This window comes from Myotis yumanensis, unplaced genomic scaffold (assembly GCF_028538775.1).
Source record: "Myotis yumanensis isolate MYYU_CA2020_CCGP unplaced genomic scaffold, mMyoYum1.0.hap1 SCAF_1, whole genome shotgun sequence".
Classification (NCBI taxonomy): Eukaryota; Metazoa; Chordata; class Mammalia; order Chiroptera; family Vespertilionidae; genus Myotis; species Myotis yumanensis.
In genome coordinates this window covers 143,172,101-143,197,862 of record NW_027223752.1, presented here as the reverse complement: position 1 = coordinate 143,197,862, position 25,762 = coordinate 143,172,101, and the positions used below count along the sequence as shown (strand labels likewise).

The following is a 25,762-nucleotide window of genomic DNA, read 5'->3' as shown; positions in this document are numbered from 1 at the left end:
AGGACTAGACTCAAAGGGTAAAGGCTAATCAGAACTACTAGTACACAGCCTTTACAAGCACTGGTGTTCAATTTAGAATGAGCTTAGCACTGCACAGCATTACTCTTTCCATCCAAACCAAAAATAGTAGACCCTCTCTGGGGGAAGAAAACAGCAACTACAGCCTCACAGTGTATCTTTAGTATTTTATAAACAGTGCATTTGATAGAAAATTACCTGGGGAGCCATGAGCCATGAATAAAAGCCCACAAAGGGGAAAAAGACAGATGACTGAAACAGACACATAAGAAATCTAGACAGAGTTATCTGCCACAAACTTTAAAAGAACTGTTAGTAATAGATTTAAGAAAATAAATAAAATGGTTAATTTCATGAGATAATTAAATTTATGAAAAAGAAACATATGGCTATCCTGAAATTGAAAAGCGCATTAAAGTGAAGACTTGATAATTTGAGAGGACATTTTTAAAACGAAGACACATTTTTGGGGCTTTGGGTTCATCCTAAGTAAACTATGTTTCTGAAGTTAATGAAAATTAACAGCTGTGTAACAAAAAAGGTCTATAACTTAAAAAGAGAAGTTCAAGTCTTTGGTTGAATAATACAGAGCTATAACCTCAGGAGAGAGTTATGTAAAGGAACCGGTGCCGCCACCGTTTCCCTCACCAGTGTGGTTAGAACACTGCGACTTTGGTGAAGGAACACTGAGTGCTAGGAGCAAATCTGCAATCACTCATTTTAGACAGCACTAGTACTGTCCTATCTCAATCCCATTACAAGCAGGGTTGTTATGAGAAGAGCAAATGTATTTTCTAATTTATTGATCATTATCTACTTTGCACTCTAAAACTTACGTTGTTAGAGAAATGACAGTATATAGAACATGACAGAATTGGAGGTCATTGGAGTGGTTACTATGGGCACATCCAGAGTTACTAAGAGAAACATAATTAGCTACTGGAATAAATTACTTGAGGGTAATAAAATAAAATTTGTTCCAATAAATTTATTTAACGCATCATTAATTAATAATTTTTTAATACATAATAATTTTACTCTGCAGTTTAACCAAGTTATTAATATTGGTAGTTTCTGCATAAATCAAATGATTTTATTCTTATATAAAATATGCTAAAATAAAACAAAGCTGGCATTACCAGCTAGAAGCAACGTATTGCACAAAAAATTGTACTTACTTCCTATCTATAATTTTGGTTCTGTAAGTTTAACTTGGATAGGAACACAAAATTATACTCCTTAAATTTATATATTCTCATGATTTTATTAGCTCTGTAACTTAAATAGAAATACTCTCCTGATTTTGTGGGATTAAAATTGCATAATATATTGGAATCAGATAAAAGGATTATTAAACACTAAGTATTAACAAATATTTATTAAAAAAACAAATGAGAGATACATTTGTGAATCATTACACATAACCACCTTGGGGGAAAATGTTGAGGTCACTTGGAGTCACCAAAATTAAGGTTTTTAGCCTTGGATTTGCCCTTAATTAACTCTGCAACTTCAAGCATGTCATTCAACCTTTCTGACTCAGTCTGTTTAGCTGTAAAATATAGCTAATTGTGCATGATCTAATTCCATAATTAAGTCAGGCACATTTATTAAACACCTTCCATGTGCCAGCACCTTTGTGAGGACTAAAAATATTAAGAATATAGGATATTGAGGGAAACCAAGATGGCGGCATAGGTAAACACCGGAAATTGCTGTCTCACACAACCACTTCAAAAATACAACTAAAAGACAAAATGGATATCATCCAGAACCACAGGAAGGCTAGCTGAGTGGAAATTCTACAACTAGAAGGAAAGAGAAAAGCACACCAAGACTCAGAGAAGGTGTGGAAGTAAAGTGCAGAGGTACAGAGACATACGTGGAAAGGGCTGGCAACTGGGGACGTGGTTGTCTTTTTCAATTGGGAGGGAGTCTCAAGCTCCCGACTGCTCTGAACTCCAGTTCCGAGCAAGTCTCTGGGAACCCAGACTCATACGGAGAGAAACTGGACTGTCTGGCATCGGTCGGAACTCAAGGGCGGCTTTCTCTCAGAGGTGCTTGTAGCGATTACCGGGACACTGAGATATGGGGTCTCTTAGGGTAGGACTGAGGAGCAGCCATAGCTGCTTGCTCTGCCCTATTGATTCCTTGAGACCCCGCCCCATCCAAGCTGTGCACAGAGGCTTTTGCATATGAAAGGCCTGGCCCTTTGCAATCTAAAATTACCTAACAAACTGCAGCTGGGTCACAGAGACCCAGAACTTCCAAAAGAAGGCCCAAGGCCCCACAGCAGCTTGCATTGCTTCATAGCTGGGTCTCATCTGGGCACCTCCAAACCCCAAACAAAGAAGAGGAATCTGCAGATCTCTCCATAGCTCCTGCTGGGTAGCCTCAGGCAGAGGCTAAATTAGCATCTCCTTAGAGATCCAAGAGTCCGTGTACCCAGTGGTCAGAGTGGGACCATCCAGATTCCAACTCCTCAGATCCATAAGGGACACACTCAGGGGGCAGACTTAGTGAGCACCAAAGCCCCACTGAAGCAAGTCTTGCCCCAGAAAGGTGTCTCCAGCACAGAAGTTCTCCCACTGCAGACACAGCTAATTCTCACAGCCAATTGGCCTGGAGGTCAATTCCACCCAGTGATACCTACAACAATCACGGCTTAACTACAACAAGACTATACACAAAGTCCACAAAGGGATGCATCAAGAGTGTCCACCTCAGGTAATTGGGGAGGCTGAGCCACTGGGCCCTATAGGACACCTAGCACAGAAAGCCACTCTATCAACACAGGGAAGCATAAAAAATGTGGAGACAAAGAAACAGGTCACAAATGACAGAAATGGAGGACAGCAAACTACTGGATATAGAGTTCAAAACCACACTTATAAGGTTTTTCAAGAATTTTCTAGAAACCGCCGATAAATTTAGTGAGACCCTCAAGAAATCTAGTGAGACCCTCGAGGTTATGAAAAAGGACCTACTAGAAATTAAGCATACACTGACTGAAATAAAGAATATTATACAGAGTTCCAACAGCAGACTAGAGGATTGCAAGAATCAAGTCAAAGATTTGAAATACAAAGAAGCAAAAAACACCCAACCGGAAAAACAAAAAGAAAAAAAGAATCCAAAAATATGAAGATAGTGTAAGGAGCCTCTGGGACAACTTCAAGTGTACCAACATCCGAATTATGTGGGTGCCAGAAGAAGAGAGAGAGCAATATATTGAAAACCTACTTGAAGAAATAATGACAAAAACCTTCCTCTACCTGGTGAAAGAAATAGACTTACAAGTCCAGGAAGCGCAGAGAACCCCAAACAAAAGGAATCCAAAGAGAACCACACCAAGACACATCATCATTAAAATGCCAAGAGCAAAAGAAAAAGAGAGAATCTTAAAAGCAGCAAGAGAAAAACAGTCAGTTACCTACAAGGGAGTACCCATACGACTGTCAGCTGATTTGTCAACAGAAACTATGCAGGCCAGAAGGGAGTGGCAAGAAGTATTCAAAGTGATGAATACCAAGAACGTACAACCTAGATTACTTTACCCAGCAAAGCTATCATTCAGAATTGAAGGTCAGATAAAGAGCTTCACAGATAAGAAAAAGCTAAAGGAGTTCATCACCACCAAACCAGTATTATATGAAATGCTGAAAGGTATCCTTTAAGAAGAGGAAGAAGAAGAAAAAGGTAAAGATACAAATTATGAACAACAAATACATATCTATCAACAAGTGAATCTAAAAATCAAGTGAATAAATAATCTGATGAACAGAATAAACTGGTGAATATAATAGAATCAGGGACATAGAAAGGGAATGGACTGATTATTCTTGGGGGGGAAAGGTTTGTGGGAGATGCGGGAAGAAACTGGACAAAAATCGTACACCTATGGATGAGGACAGTGGAGGGGGGGTAAGGACAGAGGGTGGGGTGGGAACTGGGTGGAGGGGAGCTATGGGGGGAAAAAAGAGGAACAACTGTAATAATCTGAACAATAAAGATTTAATTTAAAAAATGAATATAGAATATTGTTGAAGAATTGAAAACTATAATGTATGTTATAGCATTCTGTCAAGTACAGTATGTAAGCAACCAGTTTATGCTATCATGATTATAAATATTATTTTTTAGAAGTGGCAGGAGCACCTGGATCTCATCCCAAATGCACAGGTACATTCATTGTGGCAAATTTTACAAAGAGGAACTTGCCTCTACAAAATAAAATTCATGATAATTATCAGGAAATAAAAGGTAGAGTAGGAAGTAAGAAACTGCTTTTTAACCAGGAGAGAAAGGACAGCAAGACAAATAATAATGTAATGACTTCTTTAGAACTCTGAGTTTAGAACTCTGACGTTCAGCAAAACAGTGTTATAATTGCCTACCAGTCTAATATTCCCCATTCCAAAACAGAAAAACCATAATAATTTTTTTCTTTGATTAAAATAAAGAAAAACATTTAAAAATACTAAACTCATGGTAAAAAGAGAAAAGGAAAAATAAACCGTTATTCTTCAATGCAAGACACCATTGAGAACAGTGTAAACGGAGATGGCAGTTTTGATAATAAAGACTAGAGAGAGAGACCACAGTAAGAACACAGACCTCTGTTTTGCCAAAGGCTACAGCTATTGAGGTTTAAGACTCTAGACTTACTGACCCTGCATCTTTCTAGAAACTTTACCACTCTTGGCTAAACTGTTGAAAACTCACATTCCATTACATCGCTCTGCAGTCCCAGCAGTATTCTAGATTGTAAAACAACTTGAATAAGTCCCTTTGAGTGATATTTTCTCAGCTTCCAGGGAGTGGGATAAGAATATGGTGGCTAGGATATCAAAACATAGCTCTGGATAAAGAAGCACTGAGCAGAACAGATCCTATACTATATAATCTATTGTTATTATTTCCCCAAGCAAATGATTAATTCCACATGCAAGAATTCTTCAAAGGAGTAGAAACATCTAGCCTGGTTATGAAATTTCCAAAAGTTGGCTTGTATTTAATTGAAATATAACTACCCTTCACTTTATAGAAAAGATAAATTTCAGAAGACTGATCAAAGTGAATCCTTTTTAAACTGTCAAAATCCTCTTAATAGCCAGGGATTCCTTTCCTAAGGGAAAGTAACTCTTCAACTAAAATAAGATATTGAGCCTGCACCATTATCAATACCCATCAGTCCATGTGTCGAGAGTGCCCACTGTCAATCCACACTGTCAGAGTCTCGCCTGCCTAATGACTGCCTAAAACACCCATCTGGTGTTCCTGGAACTTTATTCTTATAGACTGTTTTCTTTCCCCAAAGTTTAGGTTGTCTAATACACCTTAATTACATTGTCAATAGAGTTTTAAACCGAACATGCTATTATTCTAATTTAGACATTCCTTAAATTTAAGCTACAATTTAGTAAGTTTCCATTGTTTACTTTGTCAATTTGGTAAAATGAAACAAGTCATAAGTTTAAATTCCCTGTTTTTCCTTCACTTAGACCTCTAATTAATCTTTCCTATCTGCTTGCAATAACCATTGATGAGAGGCTATCCTGGAACACTTTCAGTATTGGGTTATTGAGTCATACAAGTTTTCACGTTTACTATTACTTTTGGAGGTAGAATCAAACAATGTCACAGAAATTTACAAGGCAAAAAAAAAAAAAAATATATATATATATATATCCAATTGCATTCTAAATTGAAAATATTTGTTCTTAGAGTTATTTTATTATAACATTACTAGAATATAATTATTCAATAAATTTATAAGATTAATGGATTATAATGCCAGTGATATAAGAATATTTTAAAAAACAACAAAGAATTAACAATCAGTACTACCCAGTAGATTAAAAACTTTTTTTAAGTCAAGGTAAAGAAACCAAGAGGTGAGAAAATTATTTGAGTTTCATTACTATAAAGTGTCTCTTTCTTGACATTTGAAGGAAAGAATAGATAGAGGTCAAAGTCAAGGGTGAAATAAATTTTCAATACATTACTTACTTCTTTGTAGCCAAAGATGATGCGTCCATCTATGAGGAGGGTTGCCTGGAATGTGAAGCTTCCCAGGTTGTAATTATCCTGGAGATGTACGTGGTCCCACTGGACAACAAGTGCTGTGCCTGGAAAACCCATCGGAACAGAAGAAACACAATGAGAAAAACATATCAATCAATTCTGGGTGGAGCCTTCACAAAAAAAAAATATGGATCTAGCCTTCAAATCTAGTAGTTGTGCTACTTAAGTTTTATATGGTTAATGGAATTCTATAATTGAAATAGCATTTGGCATACGGTGAGCTTTCGGAACATGCTAAAATCATGACATAGATACATTTGGTCCTGAAGATGGTTATTAAAACCAGTTTGATGATATTAGAGATGACGATAAAGACACTGATGATATCTAAATTGAATTCAAAATTTCTGAGTATTATTCTACAGTTTGGATTTTGGCCATCACCTGTTAAGAAGACTAAAACTTCAGCATGAATGCAATTTGCTAAGGCATACTGATTTATTTTCATTATTTTTAAAGTATTCATTATATCCCTTTAAGTAAAATGTTAACACTTCATTATTTTGCTTTAATGGAACTTAAGGATAAAAAACCACAATATCTGCTGTTAAAACAAAAAGAGAGAATGGATAAGAGAAATGTTTTCTAGTTTTAAAAAATTAGCATTTGAAATATTTTTAAAGAATTGGGTATTCTCTAAATATTTGGTAAAATCTAACCTCATACTGAGGTTAATATTGAGCCCAGTATGAGGGGATTTTGCCTTAGGAAGTTCATTAGTGTTAATGGGTATTATCTGCTTAAATTTCCATGAGCCACTTTCAAAATGCAGCCCAAGTGATTTGAATGAATTTCAAATACATTGACAAATGCTGAGAGAGAAAGGAACACATTCAGGAAAGCTAGAATTGCTTATTATAAAAGACCCGAAAATGGCTCTTCCAGACTTAGAATTATACTCTTCCATGCTGAAGAAATTCCTTTAACCTGAATGGAAATATTCTTCTTTGATTCATAATGCCTGCAGGTCTGTCTTTGTTGTATTGCCTTGAGAAGGCTGCAAGGTAGACTAAAGGTCCCCAGGCTCAGATTTCTGAAGCCTCCATGAAGTACACTGGGAAAAATCTTTAGTGCTATATATCATGTTCTAATGAGTTAATCTACCAGTGTTTACGATAAAACTATTAACATGGAATATAAATTGGAACACGGTTTAAAAGGCACCAATGAGAATTCATATATTTGTTTTAACAGACATTGTTTTTTCCATATTTTTTTTTTTTAAGAAAAAAAATGAGCAGCTAATATTTTTGCTTAGCTCCAAGTATTGGATTTTCTGTTTGGTTAAAAAATCATTTTGTCAAAAAATGTTTTACAGAAAATGAAACTCACAGAACTAAAAGAGCAAAACCAGTCTTCCAGGTCCATAAATATCTGATTAAAAAAAGAAAAAGTCAAGATTGTATGACAGAGAGCTTCTGGGTTGGTGAGGATGTGGAGGTGCTGGGAGAGTCATGCCCAGAGAGGGCATGGAAGCTCCACACCCCTTCCCACATACCTTACCCCATGCATTTCTTCCCTCTGACTAATTGCTGCACCAGATGACCCATGCAGAACAGAACACTGTCTTTACTTGCTTTTGAGTATAACTTAACCGGAGAGCTTTTGACCAAGATGGCAACATAAGAGGCTCCTGAATTTCCTTCCTCCAATTGACACACTAACTGCTGTGGATGAAAAGGGGCCACATGCCAACCTGACTGACTAGGGCTGGGTGGCAGCCTGGCAAGTTCAGAGACCTAAAGCAACCACAAAGGATGGTCTGAAATGAAAAAATTAAAACTAAAAGTAGTTTATGGTGGGTAGTCATGTCCTAGGCCAGTATCTTCCCTGACAAAGGTCAACCTTTACCTTAACTGAGCCTGTCCATTGTCTTTTTGCATCTATGATAACATATATTGTTGGAATGTCAAAGTCATTTTCCTTTTTCCCCTCAAAGCACAGGCACCACTCTGCAGAGAGCACAAATCCCCTCATTATTATTGAGTTGATTGTTGACTGTTAACTGTCCTGCACCCACCGAAGTAAAAGATGTATGTGTCTATCATTTTACTTTTTATCAATCCCAGAATCTCCCCACTTTGCTTTCTCCTAACGCCCTAATCTATTACTAATGGATTTCATGTAACCCACTTACATCTCCTCTTTTTTTTAAAAAAATATATATTTCATTGATTTTAGAGAGAAGATGGGAGAAGGACTGAGAGATAGAAATATCAATGAGAGAAACATCATTTAGCTGCCTCCTGCATACCCGCCACTGGGGATTGAGCCCAAATTGGGCATGTGCCCTAACAGGGAATTGAACTGTGACCTCCTGGTTCATGGGCCGACGCTCAATCACTGAGCCACATCACCCAGGTTATGTCACCTCTTTTGATTGTAATGTATAAAACAAGGTGAAAACTGCCATTCTCCAGAGCATTATCTCAATCTGTTGAGATTCTGCCTCTCGGCATTTGCCAACAACTTAGCAGAAATAAACTCAAAAAAATTCTTCATAGGCTTGAATGTTTCTTACATTGACGTTACATAGCTACACGCAAAGCAACTTCCTCTGAGAGAAATCCAGAAACTAGCTGAGTGACTGCTATGCATCGAGTGACCGAAAAAATATCTACATTGAAACTGCACATCGATCAGACCGTCAAACCTCAGAGGGAAGGGAAGGAAAAAAGGGGGTAAGGGGGAAGGATCAACCAAAGGACTTGTATGCATGCATATAAGCCTAACCAATGGACACAGACACCAGGGGGGTGAGGGCATGAGTGGGGGGGGGGCATAATTTGGGGGGATAAGGAAACATATGTAATACCTTAATCAATAAAGAAAAAATTATACAAAAAAAATTTTAAAAAGAAACTGCACATATGTAGGTGTCGACTATGATCCTCTCTAGAACCCAACAGAGCCAGGAGGCAGTTCCCCTGCCTTCCCCCTTTGGCTCATACAATCATAAAACAAGGTCACCAGCACCTCCCTGGAGGAGCTTACACACAAGTCTGGCACCCAGTTCTGTGGAATCACCTGCGGGACAGGCCCCCAGACTGCTAGCTGTGATAGACAATGGGCTGTGCATTCCTGAGTTCCACAGGCTTGTAGCAGACAGGCTTGTCTTTGTGCACTTGCCATGGCTATCCCCCTCCACTCCCGAGGATTCAGCAGAGGGGGAGCAGGCAAAAATGCCCATCCCCCAGTATTTTCATTTAAGAGATGTGAGGACATATTTTATAAGTTGTTGCATGAGAGTCCAGCATCTAAGTAGCATTCATCTAATGCTCCACCTTCTCCCTGCAGCTCACTCCAACAGTAAAACCAAGTTGCCAGTATTTATCTCAAAGGAGCTCTGTCTATGTGGAGTGCCCCAAATTTTATGGCTGCCATCGAGGTTTGGGCACCCAAAATAAACCGCCTTGCTCTGATAGCCAACAGGGCTTGCATCTACAAGTCAGAGATTAGACTGCAGTGATGGAGAACCTATGACACGCGTGTCAGAGGTGACACACGAACTCATTTTTTTGGTTGATTTTTCTTTGTTAAATGGCATTTAAATATATAAAATAAATATCAAAAATATAAGTCTTTGTTTTACTATGGTTGCAAATATCAAAACATTTCTATATGTGACACAGCACCAGAGTTAAGTTAGGGTTTTTCAAAATGCTGACACGCCGAGCTCGAAAGGTTCTCCATCACTGGATTAGAGCAAACAAAGAAGTTTCAAAATGGTGCAGAGGCACTCCCAGGATTAAACTTCCAGACACAGTGCAGAGAGAGCAGGCAAAAATGCCTGTCCCCCAGTTTCTCCCTGGAAGGGGTTTGACTGCAGACTTCCCCAGCTGCTGCCTGAGGGTAGCAACAACTCAGCTTGCATCTAGGTGCTGACTGATCTCCCCTTTAGGACACTGATGGGTCTTAGAACACTCTCAGCTACTGAGAACAAAGATGATGTCTTTAGACAACCACAAGGGTTTGAGAGGCAACCAGGAGCTTCAGCCTGCCTGATTGATGAGGGTCATCTCCTACACAAGACCCCTCTGACAAGAATGGAAGAGGTGGCTATTTTATCTAATGTGCAGAAACCAACACAGAGCCAAGAAATATGAGTAAACAAGGAAATATGTTTCAAATAAAAGAACAAGATCTCCAGAGACAGATATTAATGAAATGGAGGTAAATGATTTACCCAAATGAGTTCAAAATAAGTCATAAAGATGAACACTGAGGTCAGAAGAGCAATGCATGAGCACAGTGAGAATTTCAGCCAAAGACAGAAAAAGTATTAAGAACTATTAAAGAGAAATCATATATCTGAAGTATATAACTGATCTGAAAATTTTAATAGAGGGGTTCAGCAGTAGGCGACATTAAGTAGAATACAGGACCGATGCTCTTGAAGACAGGGCAGTGGAATTCATCCAATCAGAGGAGCAAAAAGGAAAACGAATGAAAGGAGTGATGATAGGCTAAGGGACATATAGGACATTATCAAGTGGACCAATATTTACATTCTAGGGATCTCAGAAAGATAAAGGAGAGAGAAAGGGGCAGAAATCTTACTCAAAGAAATAGTGGCTGAAAATTTTCCCTTCCTGGGAACAAAAACAGACATCCAGATCTAGGGGGCCCCCAAATACCAAACAAGATGAATCAAAAGAGACTCACATGGAAACATTATAATTAAATTATCAGAGTTTAAAGACAAAGAAAGAAACTTAAAAGCAGCAAAGGAAAGCAATCTGTTTCTTAGAAGGGAATCTGCATGAGGCTATCATTGGATTTTTCAGTAGAAACCTTGCAGGCCAGAGGGAGTGGGATGAGATAGTCAAAGGGTAAACCAAGAGCATTCTATCAGGCAAAGCTGACCTTCGGAATTAAAGGAGAGATAAAGAGTTTGCCAGACAAAGAAAAGCTGAAGGAGTTCATCACCACTAGACCAGACTCATAGGAAACGTTAAAGGGAGTCCTTTGAGTTGAAATAAAATCATGCTGATTAGTAAAAGGAATTATATGAAACCATAAAACTCAATGGTAATGGTAAATATGTAGTTAAACTCAGAATACTCCAATATTGTGATGATGGCAAGTAAAGCACATATAACTCTAGTGTAAAGGTTAAAAGGCAAAAGTATTAAAAATAACCATAACTAAATTAATTTGTTAATGGATATACAATATAAAAATGTGTAAATTGTCATATTGGAAACAAAATGTAGTGGAGGATATAAAAATGTAGAGCTTTTAAATGTATCAAGCTTCTGATCATTAGCAAGAATTGTGCTTTATAATTTGCTATTCAATTATTTTTCTAGTAAAGGGTTTATTTTTATAACCTTTCTAATTTTTCTGCATTAATATCCTGTGACTCAGACTTTTGTATTCATCTAGGCTACCTGTAACATTTAGAAACATTGTCTCATTTTTATTTATTTACTTATTTATATATTTATTTTATTTTTTCCATCACCATTTATCCCACCCCCCCATCATGCTCTCTTCCAACTCCACCCCACTACAATCACCAAGCTGTTGCCCATGTCAATGAGTTAGTTCTCTCTCTTTTTTTATTCCTTTTTTTGCTCAATACCTCCCCCAACAGTCCTTCCTCCTTCTCCTCCCGCAACAGAGCTGTCTGCCTTCTCTCTCTACCCATGAGTTTGTCCTGATCTCTCTATTAGTCTGTCTCTATTTTACTTGGTGGTTCAGTTTGTTCATTAAATTTCACATTTGAGTGAAATCCTATGGTACTTGTCTTTCTCTGACTGGCTTATTTCATTTAGCATAATGTTCTCCAGGTTCTCATTTTTAAAATCTAGTCATTTAAAACTTACAGAAATACTAACTTAGAAGTTTTCTAAATTGCTGCTGTCTCCTCTAGAGAATTTTTGCTTTCTTAAAATGTTGAGTTTTCCATCCTTAAGCATTCTTTCAATGATCCTGACCAATTAAAGTTGGAAATATTTCAGTAAGTTGCTATTGTACAAAAGGACTTTGTGAAGAGTCTACAATATTAAAATGTGGTTCATTCATTTATTGAAACAAAATCAATTACTCAGCTTCCATTGTCATAATGTAGGAACTCAATCTCTCCACTGGCCATTACACAGAAGATATTTCAATAAAGTAAAATACATTAATTCTTTAGTATTACTACTTTTACTATTCTCAGAATTGAAAACTCATCTTACATATTTAATTTTTTCATTTATTTATCCATTGAATAATAATTATGAAAGACTTACTGATTTCTTGTGCCATGTATTTAAGATAAAATGACTTTTTATAGTCACAGTCCTTGTTTCAAATAATTTAGTGTTCAGTTGGAGTACCATATATTAATTTGTAAAAATCACTGAAATAACAGTAAAATTAAAACATTAAGAGCTGTGTAGGTGCATGGTGTATGAGAGAGAATCTGGGTAGAGAGAGTTAATTTATTACTTTGATGCTAATGAAATAAAAACTTGGTCATCAGAATCCTATGGCCATGAGTGAATATCCTCAGCTGTACCTAGTAAGTGACAGAGCTTGGAAAATAATCAACTTTCATCGATTATTTCCTGATTACTAAGGTGATTCTCTTCAGTAGGTCATGCAATAAGCTTCAGGTAAGTTTCTGGTGATAGTTTTGCCTCACGTATACTTACAATCTACTTGGACATTCTTGAGCTTTAGCACCTCATAAAATTTTTCAAAGAGGAAAAATAAAGTATATAACAATTATCAAAATAATAAGGGGAAATTATTATTATGGCTAACATTCAGAGTTATTAATATTATAACACATGTTGTTGTTATTCAAATTGTTTGAAATGCAGTTCTCAAAATATATTTCTAACTATGTTTAGTTTCCTTCTTCTTTTGATATTTCGACCTATAAAAGGCTTCATCATCATTTGGCTTTTAGCACAATGATCACATTTCCCCCAAACAACTGCACCATTTTGTGTGTACTACCAATAGTGAATTTCTTCCTTGATCATTAAGACAGTGTAAAAATAGCTTTGTTCACACCAAATATTTCCATTATTTTAAAAGATAATATTTTTATTTGAACAAATAAATACTATCTTTATATTATAGAGTGGCTGGAAATGTATATCTTTTACACAATTAATTAATTTGAATTTATTTTTTTATTTTTTTTTTAAATCTTTATTGTTCAGATTATTACATTTGTTCCTCTTTTTTCCCCCCATAACTCCCCTCCTTCCAGCTCCCACCCCACCCTCCACCCTCACTCCCCACCCACTGAGTTCATCCATAGGTGCATGATTTTTGTCCAGTCTCTTCCCGAATCTCCCATTCCCCTTTCCCCCACAAGAATAGTCAGTCCATTCCCTTTCTATGTCCCTGATTCATTATAGTCACCAGTTCATTCTGTACATCAGGTTATTTATTCACTTGATTCTTAGATTCATTTGTTGATAGATGCATATTTGTTGTTCATAATTTGTATCTTTACCTTTTTCTTCTTCCTCTTCTTAAAGGATACCTTTCAGCATTTCATATAATACTGGTTTGGCGGTGATGAACTCCTTTAGTTTTTCCTTATCTGTGAAGCTCTTTATCTGACCTTCAATTCTGAATGATAGCTTTGCTGGATAAAGTAATCTTGGTTGTAGGTTCTTGGTATTCAGCACTTTGAATATTTCTTGCCATTCCCTTCTGGCCTGCAAAGTTTCTGTTGAGAAATCAGCTGACAGTCGTATGGGTATTCCCTTGTAGGTAATTGAGCCTCTTTCTCTTGCTGCTTTTAAGATTTTCTCTTTGTCTTTTGCTCTTGGCATTTTAATGATGATGTGTTTTGGTGTGGTCCTCTTTGGATTCCTTTTGTTTGGGGTTCTCTGCGCTTCTTGGACCTGTAAGTCCATTTCTTTCACTAGGTGGGGGAAGTTTTCTGCCATTATTTCTTGAAATAGGTTTTCAATATCTTGCTGTCTCTCATCTTCTGGGACTCCAATGACTCTGATATTAGTCCGCTTAAAGCTGTCCCAGAGGCTCCTTACGCTGTCTTCACACTTTTGGATTCTTTTTTCATTATGCTTTTCCAATTGGGTGTTTTTTGTCGAATCTTTGGTTTGATTCTTGCACTCCTCTGGTCTGCTATTGGGTATAATATTCTTTATTTCAGTCCGTGTATGCTTACTTTCTAATTTCTTTATCGTAGCATCGAGGGTCTCATTAGTTTTCGTGAGGCTCTGCACAAATTTATGGCAAGCCCTCAAAATTGCGATTCTTAGCTCCATATCCTCCATTTCTGTCATGTTTTTTTGTCTCCGCATCTTTTATGCTTTCTTGGTGCACCCCCTTGTGGTCTCTGTGCGCAGTCTTGTTCTAGCGAAGCCTTAATTGTTGTAGTTAACACTAGAGGGATTTGACCATCAGGCCGACTGGCGGTGGAAATCAGCTGTGGGAAAACTTCAGTCCTCAGGGGAGGTGCTAGTCCAGCCCTTGCCTGAGGCGGTCGGCAAATGGTTGTGCGAGGGGTTTGGGCGGGGCGGGCTCAACAGGGCGGGGGGGAGGGAGCAGCTATGGCCGCTCTCAGTCCGTCCCCAGGGGCTCTGCCTCTCTGTCCCAGCAATCGCTGCAAACCTCGGAGGGGCCGTAGCCAGACAGTCCCGCTTCTCCCGTTTGAGTCTGGGTCCCTAGAGACTCGCCCGGATCTGTAGCCCAGAGTCTGAGATTCGCTCCTCATTGAAAACGACAATCGCGCCCTCAGCCGCCAGCCCGCTTTGCGCGCGCACCCTCACCACCGCACCGCCGCACCTTTAAATTTTCCACACTGCGCCTCCGCTGAGCGTCGGAATGCTGTTGTTCTTGCTTCTAGTTGAAGAGACTCTCCTCAGCCAGCCTTCCCGTGGTTCTGGTTGATGTCCGCTCCGACTTTTAGTTGTATTTTTGAAGTGGTTGTCCACGGCGGCAGTCTCTGGTGTTTTACCTATGCTGCCATCTTCGATTCTCCCCTTGAATTTATTTTTATAGTTAACATACTATATTATGTTAGTTTCAGGTATACAACAAAGTGATTCAACACTTATATACTTTACAAAGTGATTACTACAATTAGTCCAGTAATCATCCCTCGTTGTACAATATTACTGACTCTATACCCTATGCTATAATTTACATGCCGATGACATACTAAAACTGGAAGTGTGTACTTCCATCTTTTATTAACTTTCCAAGCAGACTGTTGTTTTCCTATTTTCTCTACTAAAGTTAGAGCCTTCAATAAGATATAGAGATGAAAATTCATTTCTGTCTTCAGGATCTTAAATTTTTACTTAGATTTGAATTTTGTGACATAGTATAGATTTTATTTGACTATTTTATACTAGAGGCCTGGTCCATGAAATTTGTGCAAGGGTAGGGTCCCTAGGCCTGGCTGGCAATCAGGGCCAATTGGGGACTTCTGGCTGCCAGCCAGGGCCTCCCTTCCCTGGCTGCCAGCTGGGACCTCCCTTCTCCAGCTGCTAGCTGCTGGTAGGGACCTCCCTTCCTCGGCTGCCTGCTGCCAGCCAGAGCCTTCCTTCATTCTGCACTGCCCCCTGGTGGTCAGCGCACGTCATAGCTAGCGATCTGTCTCCCAGTCAAACTTCCATGGGGAAAATTTGCATATTAGGCTATATTCCCAAGATAAATATTACAGAAAAATTATTGTCAATATCCTATATAATAAAAGACTAATATTCAAATTGACCAAACAGCAGAACAACCAGTTGCTATGACGTGCACTGACCACCACTGGGCAGATGCTCAATGTAGGAGCTGCCCCCTGGTGGTCAGTGTGCTCCCACAGGGGGAGTGCCGCTCAGCCAGAAGCTGGGCTCACAAGTGCAAAGGCAGTGGCAGGAGCCTCTCCTGCCTCCGTGGCAGTGCTAAACCATCAGTTGAACATCCCCTGAAAGCTCCCGGACTGCAAAAGGGCACAGGCCAGGCTGAGGGACCCCCCCGCCCACCTCTGCCTCCCAAGTGCACAAATGTCATGCACTGGGCCTCTAGTACATTATAAACCTTAAAAGGCTCTATTTCTTATTTTAAAGTTAGGAAAAGTGGATTTTCTTTCTTTTTCTTTTAATGTTTCTTTATTGATTTTAGACAGAGAGGAAGAGAGAGGGAGAGAGAAAGAAATGTCAATGTGAGAGAGAAACATTAATCTGCTGCCTCTTTCATGCCTTCTATTACCTGGGCATGTGCCCTGACTGGGAATGAACTGGCATGGGACAATGCTCAACCAATGCAGCCACATTGGCCTGGGCAGGAAAACTAGATTTTCTTACATGTATTTTAACTACCCACTACCCTATGTTTTTTTTAAAGGTGTGTTCATCTTATGGTATATAAAGTTCTTAAGTTTTGAAAATTTAATATCAATGTATTATGACACTTGCCTCTACTTGAGGATCAGAACAAATTATCCTTATTTAGTTTTTCTAATAGCAGGGGCTTACTGAAAATAGCATCAAATGTACTTGCTTGGTTTAACAACTCATTTATTATAGTGTCTATTATGTCTTACTAAACATTTGTGGAACAATCGAATGAATGAATAAAATGAGTGGAATTTAACTATATATTTACTCTGCATATTAAATGTCATGGTATAACTTTGCCATCTTAGGGTATTTACACAGAGCAGTTTATGAATCAATCTATCAAAAACTAAGCAAAATACTCCTGGTTACATAAACATTAATATAAAGTTGATGATCACCATTTAAAAGTATGCATTCATGATGAAGGCTTGGGGTGGGGGTGGGGGGCAGGCTAGAAGGGACCAATTTGGGGAAGGGGAGAAAGAGAACATATGTAATACTGTCAACAATAAAGATTTAATTAAAAAAAGAAGAGCCCCCCCCAAAAATAAATAAAAGTATGCATTCAGTAAAAAAAAATAGGCTAATCAATACATACCATTATCAAAATATCTGACTGTTGAATTTCTGGAGACACTGGGATCAAAATTTGCCATTAAAGGTGCTATGTACTGTGTGGCTGTCAGCATTCGATGTACAACTTCTCCAGTGTATATGAAACCTATAATTAGAAAAGTAGGAAACATCTTAAGAAAAAGTCCAGATACAATTTTAATTAAAATAGCTCCAACTCAGTTGCAGTATTATTTTGAAAATAAAATATCATAGCAGCTAAAAAAAAAAAAGGAATAAAATTAATGTCTGCTCAACAATAGTTGGGTCTGGATTAAGCAACACATTTGGGTAGGATTTGGTAGCACCCTGCAGACCATCAAACCAAACATCTATATTATGAACAACTGTAATTGTGGACAAAATGACTATTATCTGGAAGAGATTATCATGCTGAAAAGATTAGTATAGTACTATCAGTAATTCCAGCATTCAATCTGCCGTTATTAATCCCTTGTTATTTTAGCACTAGCCAAACATGTGAATCATTTTTACAAGTGAATGTACTTTCATGATGTTTAATTTTATTTTTTTAAACTGCAATTTCAGCTAAGGACATTTCAGAAGCTATACATACATGTCTTCATATATATTTTTATATCTTTCTCCATTACTAAAATGGAGAAAATGTGTCAGACCTCTTTTTCAAAGTTGAAGGGAAGCTAAACACCCATGAAAAAACTGGCACATTTCTCAGGTTACTCAAGTCTTTGTAATTCTAGCACCTCATCAAAAAGATAAAGATTGTATGTTTGCAGATAAGATGGTGAAAACACTGATATTGCACAAGGCCTCTTTGCTTATCAGTGGCGGCCTATGCTAGCAGTTGGATAATGAGAGGAAATTTACTATGGAGAACTTCCTCTTGAATTAAATTTCAATAGCTCTGATGTTACAACCTTACCCACTTTCAATTATTCACACTTGGTTTATTTACTTTGTGGATTATCCATGACAAATTGTTAATCCTATACTAGTTTCTTGCCTCCAAGTCTTAGGTCTAAAAGGAGAGTCAGCTCCTCAAAATGATAACTCATTTTGACATTAAGCTAAGGAATGCACAATTAAGAACATATATGCAAATGGGCACACACATGTGCGAACACACACACACACACACACACACTATTACAAAATAAAATCCAGAGCAAGTTATTTGTGAAAATGCAGTTGTAGTGTTTAGGCAATCATAAGCTAACTAGATATCTGGGGCTACTGCAGATCATGTTTTAATTTTCACAATAATTGATAAAACAAGCAAGATTTAAAACACATAAAATTGGGTAGGATTTAAACTTCTAGAAGTGTTCAAACTTTTGTCATCTCACTTCATGATCCAAATAAAGCTTTCATTGTATATTGTGATTTTATTGTTTCAAATTATAAAATGGAATTATTGGAGAATTAAATCTGTAGTTACTGACTTTGAAATTCATTTGTCTTTCTAGCAGTGTCTCCTTTACTTCTTTTTAAATTTTTATTAAAGGCATATTTTAATTCTGACTATTTACCTTAAACACATATTTTAATTAGGAAAGTCTTAACATGTATTTTAATTGTTGATTACATCTTGTTTCTTATTTGATAAGTAATAGCTCTCAAAATAAATTTCCTATGCCTTGAGGAGAATTTTGTCCATTTGCAATTTACACAGCTCAAATGTACTAAAGATGTTACATAAAGTGATGCAGCCATTACTTTTACTTTATTTCCCTGTAGATTTTCAGAGACACACTTGAAGTTCAAAGCCCAATATCACATCCTTAACATTATAAAGATGAAGAGTAACTATTTTTTCAAGGTCTATGATTTATTTTTTCTCTGATCCTCACCAACATGCCTTTGTAATTTCACCATTAAAATGGATAGAAAAATTCTAAAAGTCTGATAGTTTATGGAAAAAATTAAATTATACTCTGCAAATGTTCTTTCAGGGACAGTAGCTCTGGATAGTTATTTCTCTACTCTATGTTCTCCAGGTACTATTAGAAGAAACTTTGCTTGGTTTGAAGAGTAAAGAATGCAGTAACTCAAGGAGTAAGGTGATTTTAAATCAATACAAAATTCATTCTCCAAAACAACTCTAAGAAAAGCATACGCAATTCCTTAAAAAAAGGGTTGCAAAATGCACAACCATCGATGATTTCAGATGCTCCATTCTTACTGTTAGTTTCTAAAATCATATATCTATTTGTCACTGAATGTTCCTACACAGACTTGGCAAAAAGTTATTCTCCCAGTTTCTATACACCCAGTTTCAAATCATGGGAATCATTAACTGTTGCTTCTTTCATCAGGAAAAAGTTTTCCAGAATGAAAATTTCCTAAATTTCAAAGATGAAGTCTTAAATTATTCCCAAAGAACAAAGTAAAAATATAAAATATTTTGTTAGTATGTAAAAGCAATAATTATAATCCTTGATTCTTCTATTATGTAAAATTAAAATAAATAATAATCAGGTGGTGCAGCTATTGACAAGAAACAACTGCTATAACTACTAGCACATCTGCCACCACTACTAATTTGCTACCACCATTACTGCCACCACCACCAAGAGTAATGTGAGCAACAATCCAAGGAGGCAAGTACTCCACCACTCCACAAAACGAATTTAATTCTGCTAATTCGTGTTCCTCAGACGTATTGAAATCTACTTCTTTTAATATGTTAGGTTACTTCTTACTGACCAAGAGGTAAGATGCTTGACTGCACTGATGGGCTCAGTACTTATATCCCCAGGTTTTAAAATGTCATTTCAGCAGTGGTTATAACTGAGTGGGCAGAAACCTTAGCAGTGGTTCTCAACCTTGGCTGCACATTAGAATCACCTGGGAATCTTTTTAAAATCCTGATTTCTAGGCCTCATCTTCCGGAAATTCTGTTTCTTTGTTATGGGGTGGGGCCACAACATTAGTTACAAGGAAACAGAATTTCTGAAGGATGAGGCCCAGAAATCAGGATTTTAAAAAGATTCCCAGGTGATTCTAATGTGCAGCCAAGGTTGGGAACCGCTGCCTTACAGGCACTGAGAGCAGGGAAATGTAACTAGGTGTTGAATAAGAACCAGCTACACAAATTAAGACCTTTAATGCAATAAATCTGTTCTAAAGCTTCAAAGGCCCCACAGCACTCATTTAGACAACCTGGTAGTTAGATAATCATCTATCTTACAAGATGCCCTCCACCCACCCTGGAATTTCAGGTACCCACCTGGGAGTGTCCTCAAAAAATTAAAAATGGAACTTCCTATGACCCTGTGAGTCCACTTTTGGGTATATATATTCGAAAAAACCCAAAACACTAATTTGAAAGAATATATGCACCCCTATGCTCATTGCAGTATTATTTACATTTACCTCTTTTTTTTTTTTTCTCTTTTTCTTTTTTTTTTCTTTAGCTGTCCTGGGCATGAACCTCGTAGTACAGAAAAAAAATATTTCATTTTGGTCTTTCACATTTTGAGGTAATTTAGGCAAACTATTTTTATTTTAGGTGTGTGTTTTTCAGACTTGGTTGTAGTCATTTGAAGGGCTAATCACACATCTTCTTTGCTCACTATATGCTTCTAGTTTAAATAGTACTCGTTTATCCAGTCATAAGTTTTGCAGAAAAATGGTTATTATCCAGATAACATGGTACCCAGAAGATACCTCCATTTGAAAGATCCAAATAAGAGAAGCAAATTTGTTTTGCATTTTTGAATTTCAAATGATAGCTAACACACTGAATTTCCATTTGTCTTTACTAGTAAACCTAGGGTCAAATATTAAGTTCAGCTGTAATCACAGCTTTGCTCTTGTACCTGGAAGGCTCTCCATGGGCTGCTTTCTGTAGAAGCTCTTCAGTCACTTGAATAATCTAGCTTTAAATCTGCAAGCCTTATCAAGTCAATTGAGGATTCTGTCATTGTAAGTTCTGACATGAATAAACCCTCCCCAGTAATTATGTATTTATCAACTTCAATTATGTATTTATTAACCACAAGTACTATTGTGATAAGAGTGAAATTAACAATTATCTTCTCTATGTTGGCCTTTACCAATTATATTTCATGTATTCTCTTCACTGTATCCTTATAACAACTTTGGAAACAATATTATTATTATTATTTCCCTTTATTAAATGAGGCATATAATAAATTTGGCTAATTTGCTCAAAGCCAAATGGCTAGAATTGGTTTATAATTCCAAATTTTATGACCTCTTTACAATATATTTTAGAATTCATTATGTTTCCAGAACTGTATGCTCTCCTCACTGGATTTCACATTTAAACAAGGAGTAGGAGGAGGAAAAGATCTGTTCTCTGTCAAAATTCCAGCACCTACACTGCAGAGCAAAGTTGTAGTCACCTCAAATCCTGCTACTTTTATTATATTACTTCATCCTCTGTTTTTTTAATTGGCAAACTGTATAAATAGGTTGAAATTAGCTTTCTTTTTTGCAGTCTACCAAATGACTCAAACTGGTAGGTGAATGACACATAATTATTGACTTTATTTAATGGTCTAGGCACATTATTTCTTAGACATGTGACTACTAGTAAGTTCTTGACCTCTCTGTGCCTCAGTTCCCTAATCTGTTAAAATAGAGTAGTAATGGCACGAATATCATTGAGTTGTGATGGTTGAACAAGTTGATATATTAAAAGCACTTTCAAACAGGGCTTAAAATAAAATTTGCTGAAAATAACCAATCCATTAAATCATCTCCAATTTTTACCTGGAGGTCTTCTCTGTCTAATGTATACCAGTTGATTGACTTGCACTAGGATGTCTATATGACTTCAAAGTCATGTTTCAGACCCAAATGGTACGATATACGTTTCTTTGCATTACTGCAGTTCGGGTTAAGGCACACCACTGACCTAACTGCAAGCCAACAGGTAATAGAACGCCTTAATGCCCATGTTCTTCGTTTGCTATGCCTTTCCTTACATTCTGATGGAAAAGCACCTTGTAAAAATATTAACCTCCTACTAGTTGTAAATGGTTGTTTCATTTAATTGGAAGTGTCATAATAATAAAGAAAGCATGAAGCGTCTATAATTGCCTGTGAAACTTTAACATATAAAGAGCTACATAAAATATTCTACTTCATCATCGTTCAGTTGATATTTTTGATCCTAGAGGAAAGGTTGGAGCTGATGGGTGTGCCTGTAGGGCACTGAGCATTTATAGTTAAGTGCTATTTTTAGAGTGCAAATGACAGTGGTGTATGTCACCGGTGCCACCTTCAGGACACGTGTACTGTGACCCTTACACATTAATCGAATAGATCTGAAATTTATGGCCGTTCATCCATAAGGATTTACAAAATAGAGTTTTCATACTGATCCTTAATTAACCTTATATATGATCTGTTTCATTTCTATTCATGAAGATTTGAGTTATTCAACTTGCATTTTACAGAAATGCCATTTTATGAATCACAATATATTCTCACATGCTATATACTACCCCCTTCCAGACAAACACTTGTTTGTAACTCAGTCAGCATTTTAAACAAAGCCATATGTGGCAGCAATTGCTAACTTGGAAATTAAAAGTTGTGGTTAGTTATCTGGTAATGCAACTGTCTGCCAGCAGCAACAGTACAATGACAGGGTTCACCTAACAGGCTTCCTGTGGGTACAACTATTGCTAGTAGACCGCACAGTTCACTGTGAGGACACGGATTTGTAGATGGTTAGAGAAGAAAAAGAACAATTTCAGAAGTTCATGTGAGCTCACTAACCACGGGCTCCTTGGAAGCAACCTATAGTATTGTCAATCACCCAAGATTTCCCCTTCATAATTCCAACCAGCTGTCAAGCTAAAATATACCAAATCTATTTTATATAATGAAACATTGTAAATATATATATTAATACTCCTTTATTCTATTGCCTTAATTGGCATCATTGGGGATTACAAATTACAGCAAAGTCATCCTCTGGGGGAAAAAGCAACAAGTTACACTTGGTTATTGGCTGCAAATTTTATCTATGAAATTACCAATGTAAAATTTTATGGTGGCTCTATAAAGCGCCTCTCTCCAGCCCTAGAGAGAAAAAGCAGGAGCCAGAATGTGTACGCGAGGAAAGAGAGACAAAAATCTGTAACTTCTTTGATTTTCATTTTGTACTGCTTTTCAAGGAGGCATTGGCCTGCTCCTTTTCACTTGAAAATCAAGTTCATCCCCTCTATTCAGGCAGATCCCACTAATTTTTCAAAAACTTTACTCCTACACGGGAGAGACAAGGAGTGTTGTTTTAAATTATTTATGCTCCTAGACTGAGGATTCAGGGATCCTGTTGTCAAATTCTAGACTCACATGGGCAGCCCCAGTACTGAGGTCTTGATTTTCAGATATGCTGTCCCATGTTTGCAAAGACTCTATTTTGAATTCCATGTTGGACCCTGATTCCTCTGAGCAGACTTTCTAGAAGGCAACTACTTGGCTTCCCGGCTTATGACTATCCGCTCCTGTGGAATTCCTCCATTTACTAGGACCCAAATAATCTCTCAGGGAACTACCTAGGACAGTGCAAAATGACCAGCTGGGCTCACATCCAGGTTCTGTCCTTCTCTAGAGAGGGGAGCTCATTCCTTGCTCTGTCTTTCATTCCATGCCTGTCTGCCCCGTCCAAACCCCCCTCTCCCCACCCCGCACTCCTCCCCGGTTCCTCTGCCCTGGCCCAGGTGTACCAGGGAGAAATATGAAAACTGTCCCTTCCTTTTTTAAGGAGTTAAAATCTATCATTGAAATCCATTTTTCAAATGTCTAGAAACAGCCCTGGAAGGAGGATGGCCGAATGTAAAGAGAGACCACCTTCAGGTAGCCTCTACATTATCAGACCTCATTGTATTTATAGAATAATCTGTAAGACCTTTACTTGTTGTAAATAAATAATAAAAAACATAAAGCACATATGTACATACGTCGAAATGATAGAACTTTTTTTTTTATAAATATATGGGAGATGGCAATTAACCACAAAATGACGTACATCGAAACCGACATAACTCTAGGACTGTCTATATATCTTATCTAATAAAGAGGGAATATGGCTGTGCCCACAGTGGAGGCAGGGATTCCGTAACACAAGATGGCTGCGCCCACAGCAGAGGTCAAGTTCCCATAGGAACCTTTATGAGCAATCAGCAGGGACCCGAGGCTGCATGGTGCTGGCCAGGGCAGGGGACCTGAAGCTATGCCCCCCACCTGGTGGGGCTTGACAGAGGACCTCAGACCATGCCCCGCACCCCAGTGCCAGGCTGGGGATCCTCAGGCTGTGCCCCCTGCCCAGCAGGGCTTGATGGGGGACCTCAGGCTGTGCCCCCTGCCCATGGGGCTTGACGGGGAACCTCAAGGTGCACCCCCTGCCCCAGCCGTCCTCTGGGTTATGTCACTGAGGCTGAACTACTGCAGCACCTGGACTGCTCCACTCAGGCACTGAGCAGGAGGTGCAGGCGACTGTCCGGGGCACGCATTCCTCCCAGAACCTTTTCATGCTCTGCCTTAGCAGACATAAAGTGAAATACAATTTAAAAATGTGTTCCTTCGGTTATTTTTTTTTAAAAAAGGCAAGCAACAGAACCACCATCCTGAGACAATCCCAAAAAGTAAAGGAGAATGCTACACTTCTCTTAGGTTAACTGCTATCATCAGTAGAAAAAGACCTTCCAAGTGCTGCTGCAACTTTTTTTGATGCTTCCCAGGGAAAATAAGAAATTCTTACATTTATTTTTTCAACACCTTTACCTTTATATTTGTCAAAAGTCTCTGAGGGCAAAGCTATCATCTTCTTAGGTTGAAAAGAGGCCCTCATCCGAGGGGACTGGGAAAAGGCATGGAAGCTACGCTGTAATTAACAACCTGCTTTTCTAATAGGTTAGCTTTTGTGGAAGAGCAGCAAAAGCCCGTGTCTCACATGCACTTCTGTGGAACTGGTTCAGACTGATCAGAACCGAAGGCACACATTTTTAAATTGTATTTCACTTCATGTCTGCTAAGGCAGAGCATGAAAAGGTTCTGGGAGGAATGCGTGCCCCGGACAGTCGCCTGCACCTCCTGCTCAGTGCCTGAGCGGAGCAGTCCAGGTGCTGCAGTAGTTCGGCCTCAGTGACATAACCCAGCCTTAACAGTGCACCTGGTATATGTTCCCAAAGCTCAGTGAAACTAGGTCAGGCCTGTACTGAATCAGACACCAGTGCTACAGTAATACCCCTTCAAATAAAATTTAATAAAGTTTTAACCTTTCCAGAAATTGGAGATATAGGAGGCATGGGAGAGACGAAATTAATAGTTCATTGCTCAGACTTCAACATTTTCTTTTTTAGACATTGCCATGATGAGAAATCCTGCTCAGCCCTGCCAGCGTGGCTCAGTGGAAAGTAGACCTATGAACCAAGAGGTCACGGTTCTATCCCAAGTCAGGGCACATGGCCAGGTTGTGGGCCCAACCCCCAGTGTGGGGAGTGAGGGAAGGAGCCAATCAACGATTCTCTCTCATCACTGATGTTTCTATCTTTCTCTCCTTCTCCCTTCCTCTCTGAAATCCATAAACTATATGTATATATTTTTAAAGGAAACCCATCTCAGGTAGTTAATGACCCCTAGCTCTCTCCTTCCTGTTTAAAACATCTCTAAATGGGGGTGGGGGAGGGGGTGGGGGGGGGAATGGAAGGATATCATGTACTATGGTGTGAGTGGTATATAGTGTTCGCCATGCTATCCCCTCA

General features: G+C 38.2%; 1 protein-coding gene across 2 annotated transcripts in view; it reads right to left on the bottom strand.

The window, feature by feature from the left end:
• Window positions 1–25,762, bottom strand: part of PLXDC2 (plexin domain containing 2) — a 413,522-nt gene that overhangs the window by 113,615 nt on the left and 274,145 nt on the right. For both annotated transcript variants that reach the window (XM_070432569.1, XM_070432560.1), the window contains 2 exons: window positions 17,023–17,145; window positions 6,031–6,149 (listed from right to left, as the gene is read on the bottom strand). In XM_070432569.1, coding sequence (XP_070288670.1) covers window positions 6,031–6,149; window positions 17,023–17,145 — 242 coding nt within the window. The remainder of the gene's footprint in view (window positions 1–6,030; window positions 6,150–17,022; window positions 17,146–25,762) is intronic.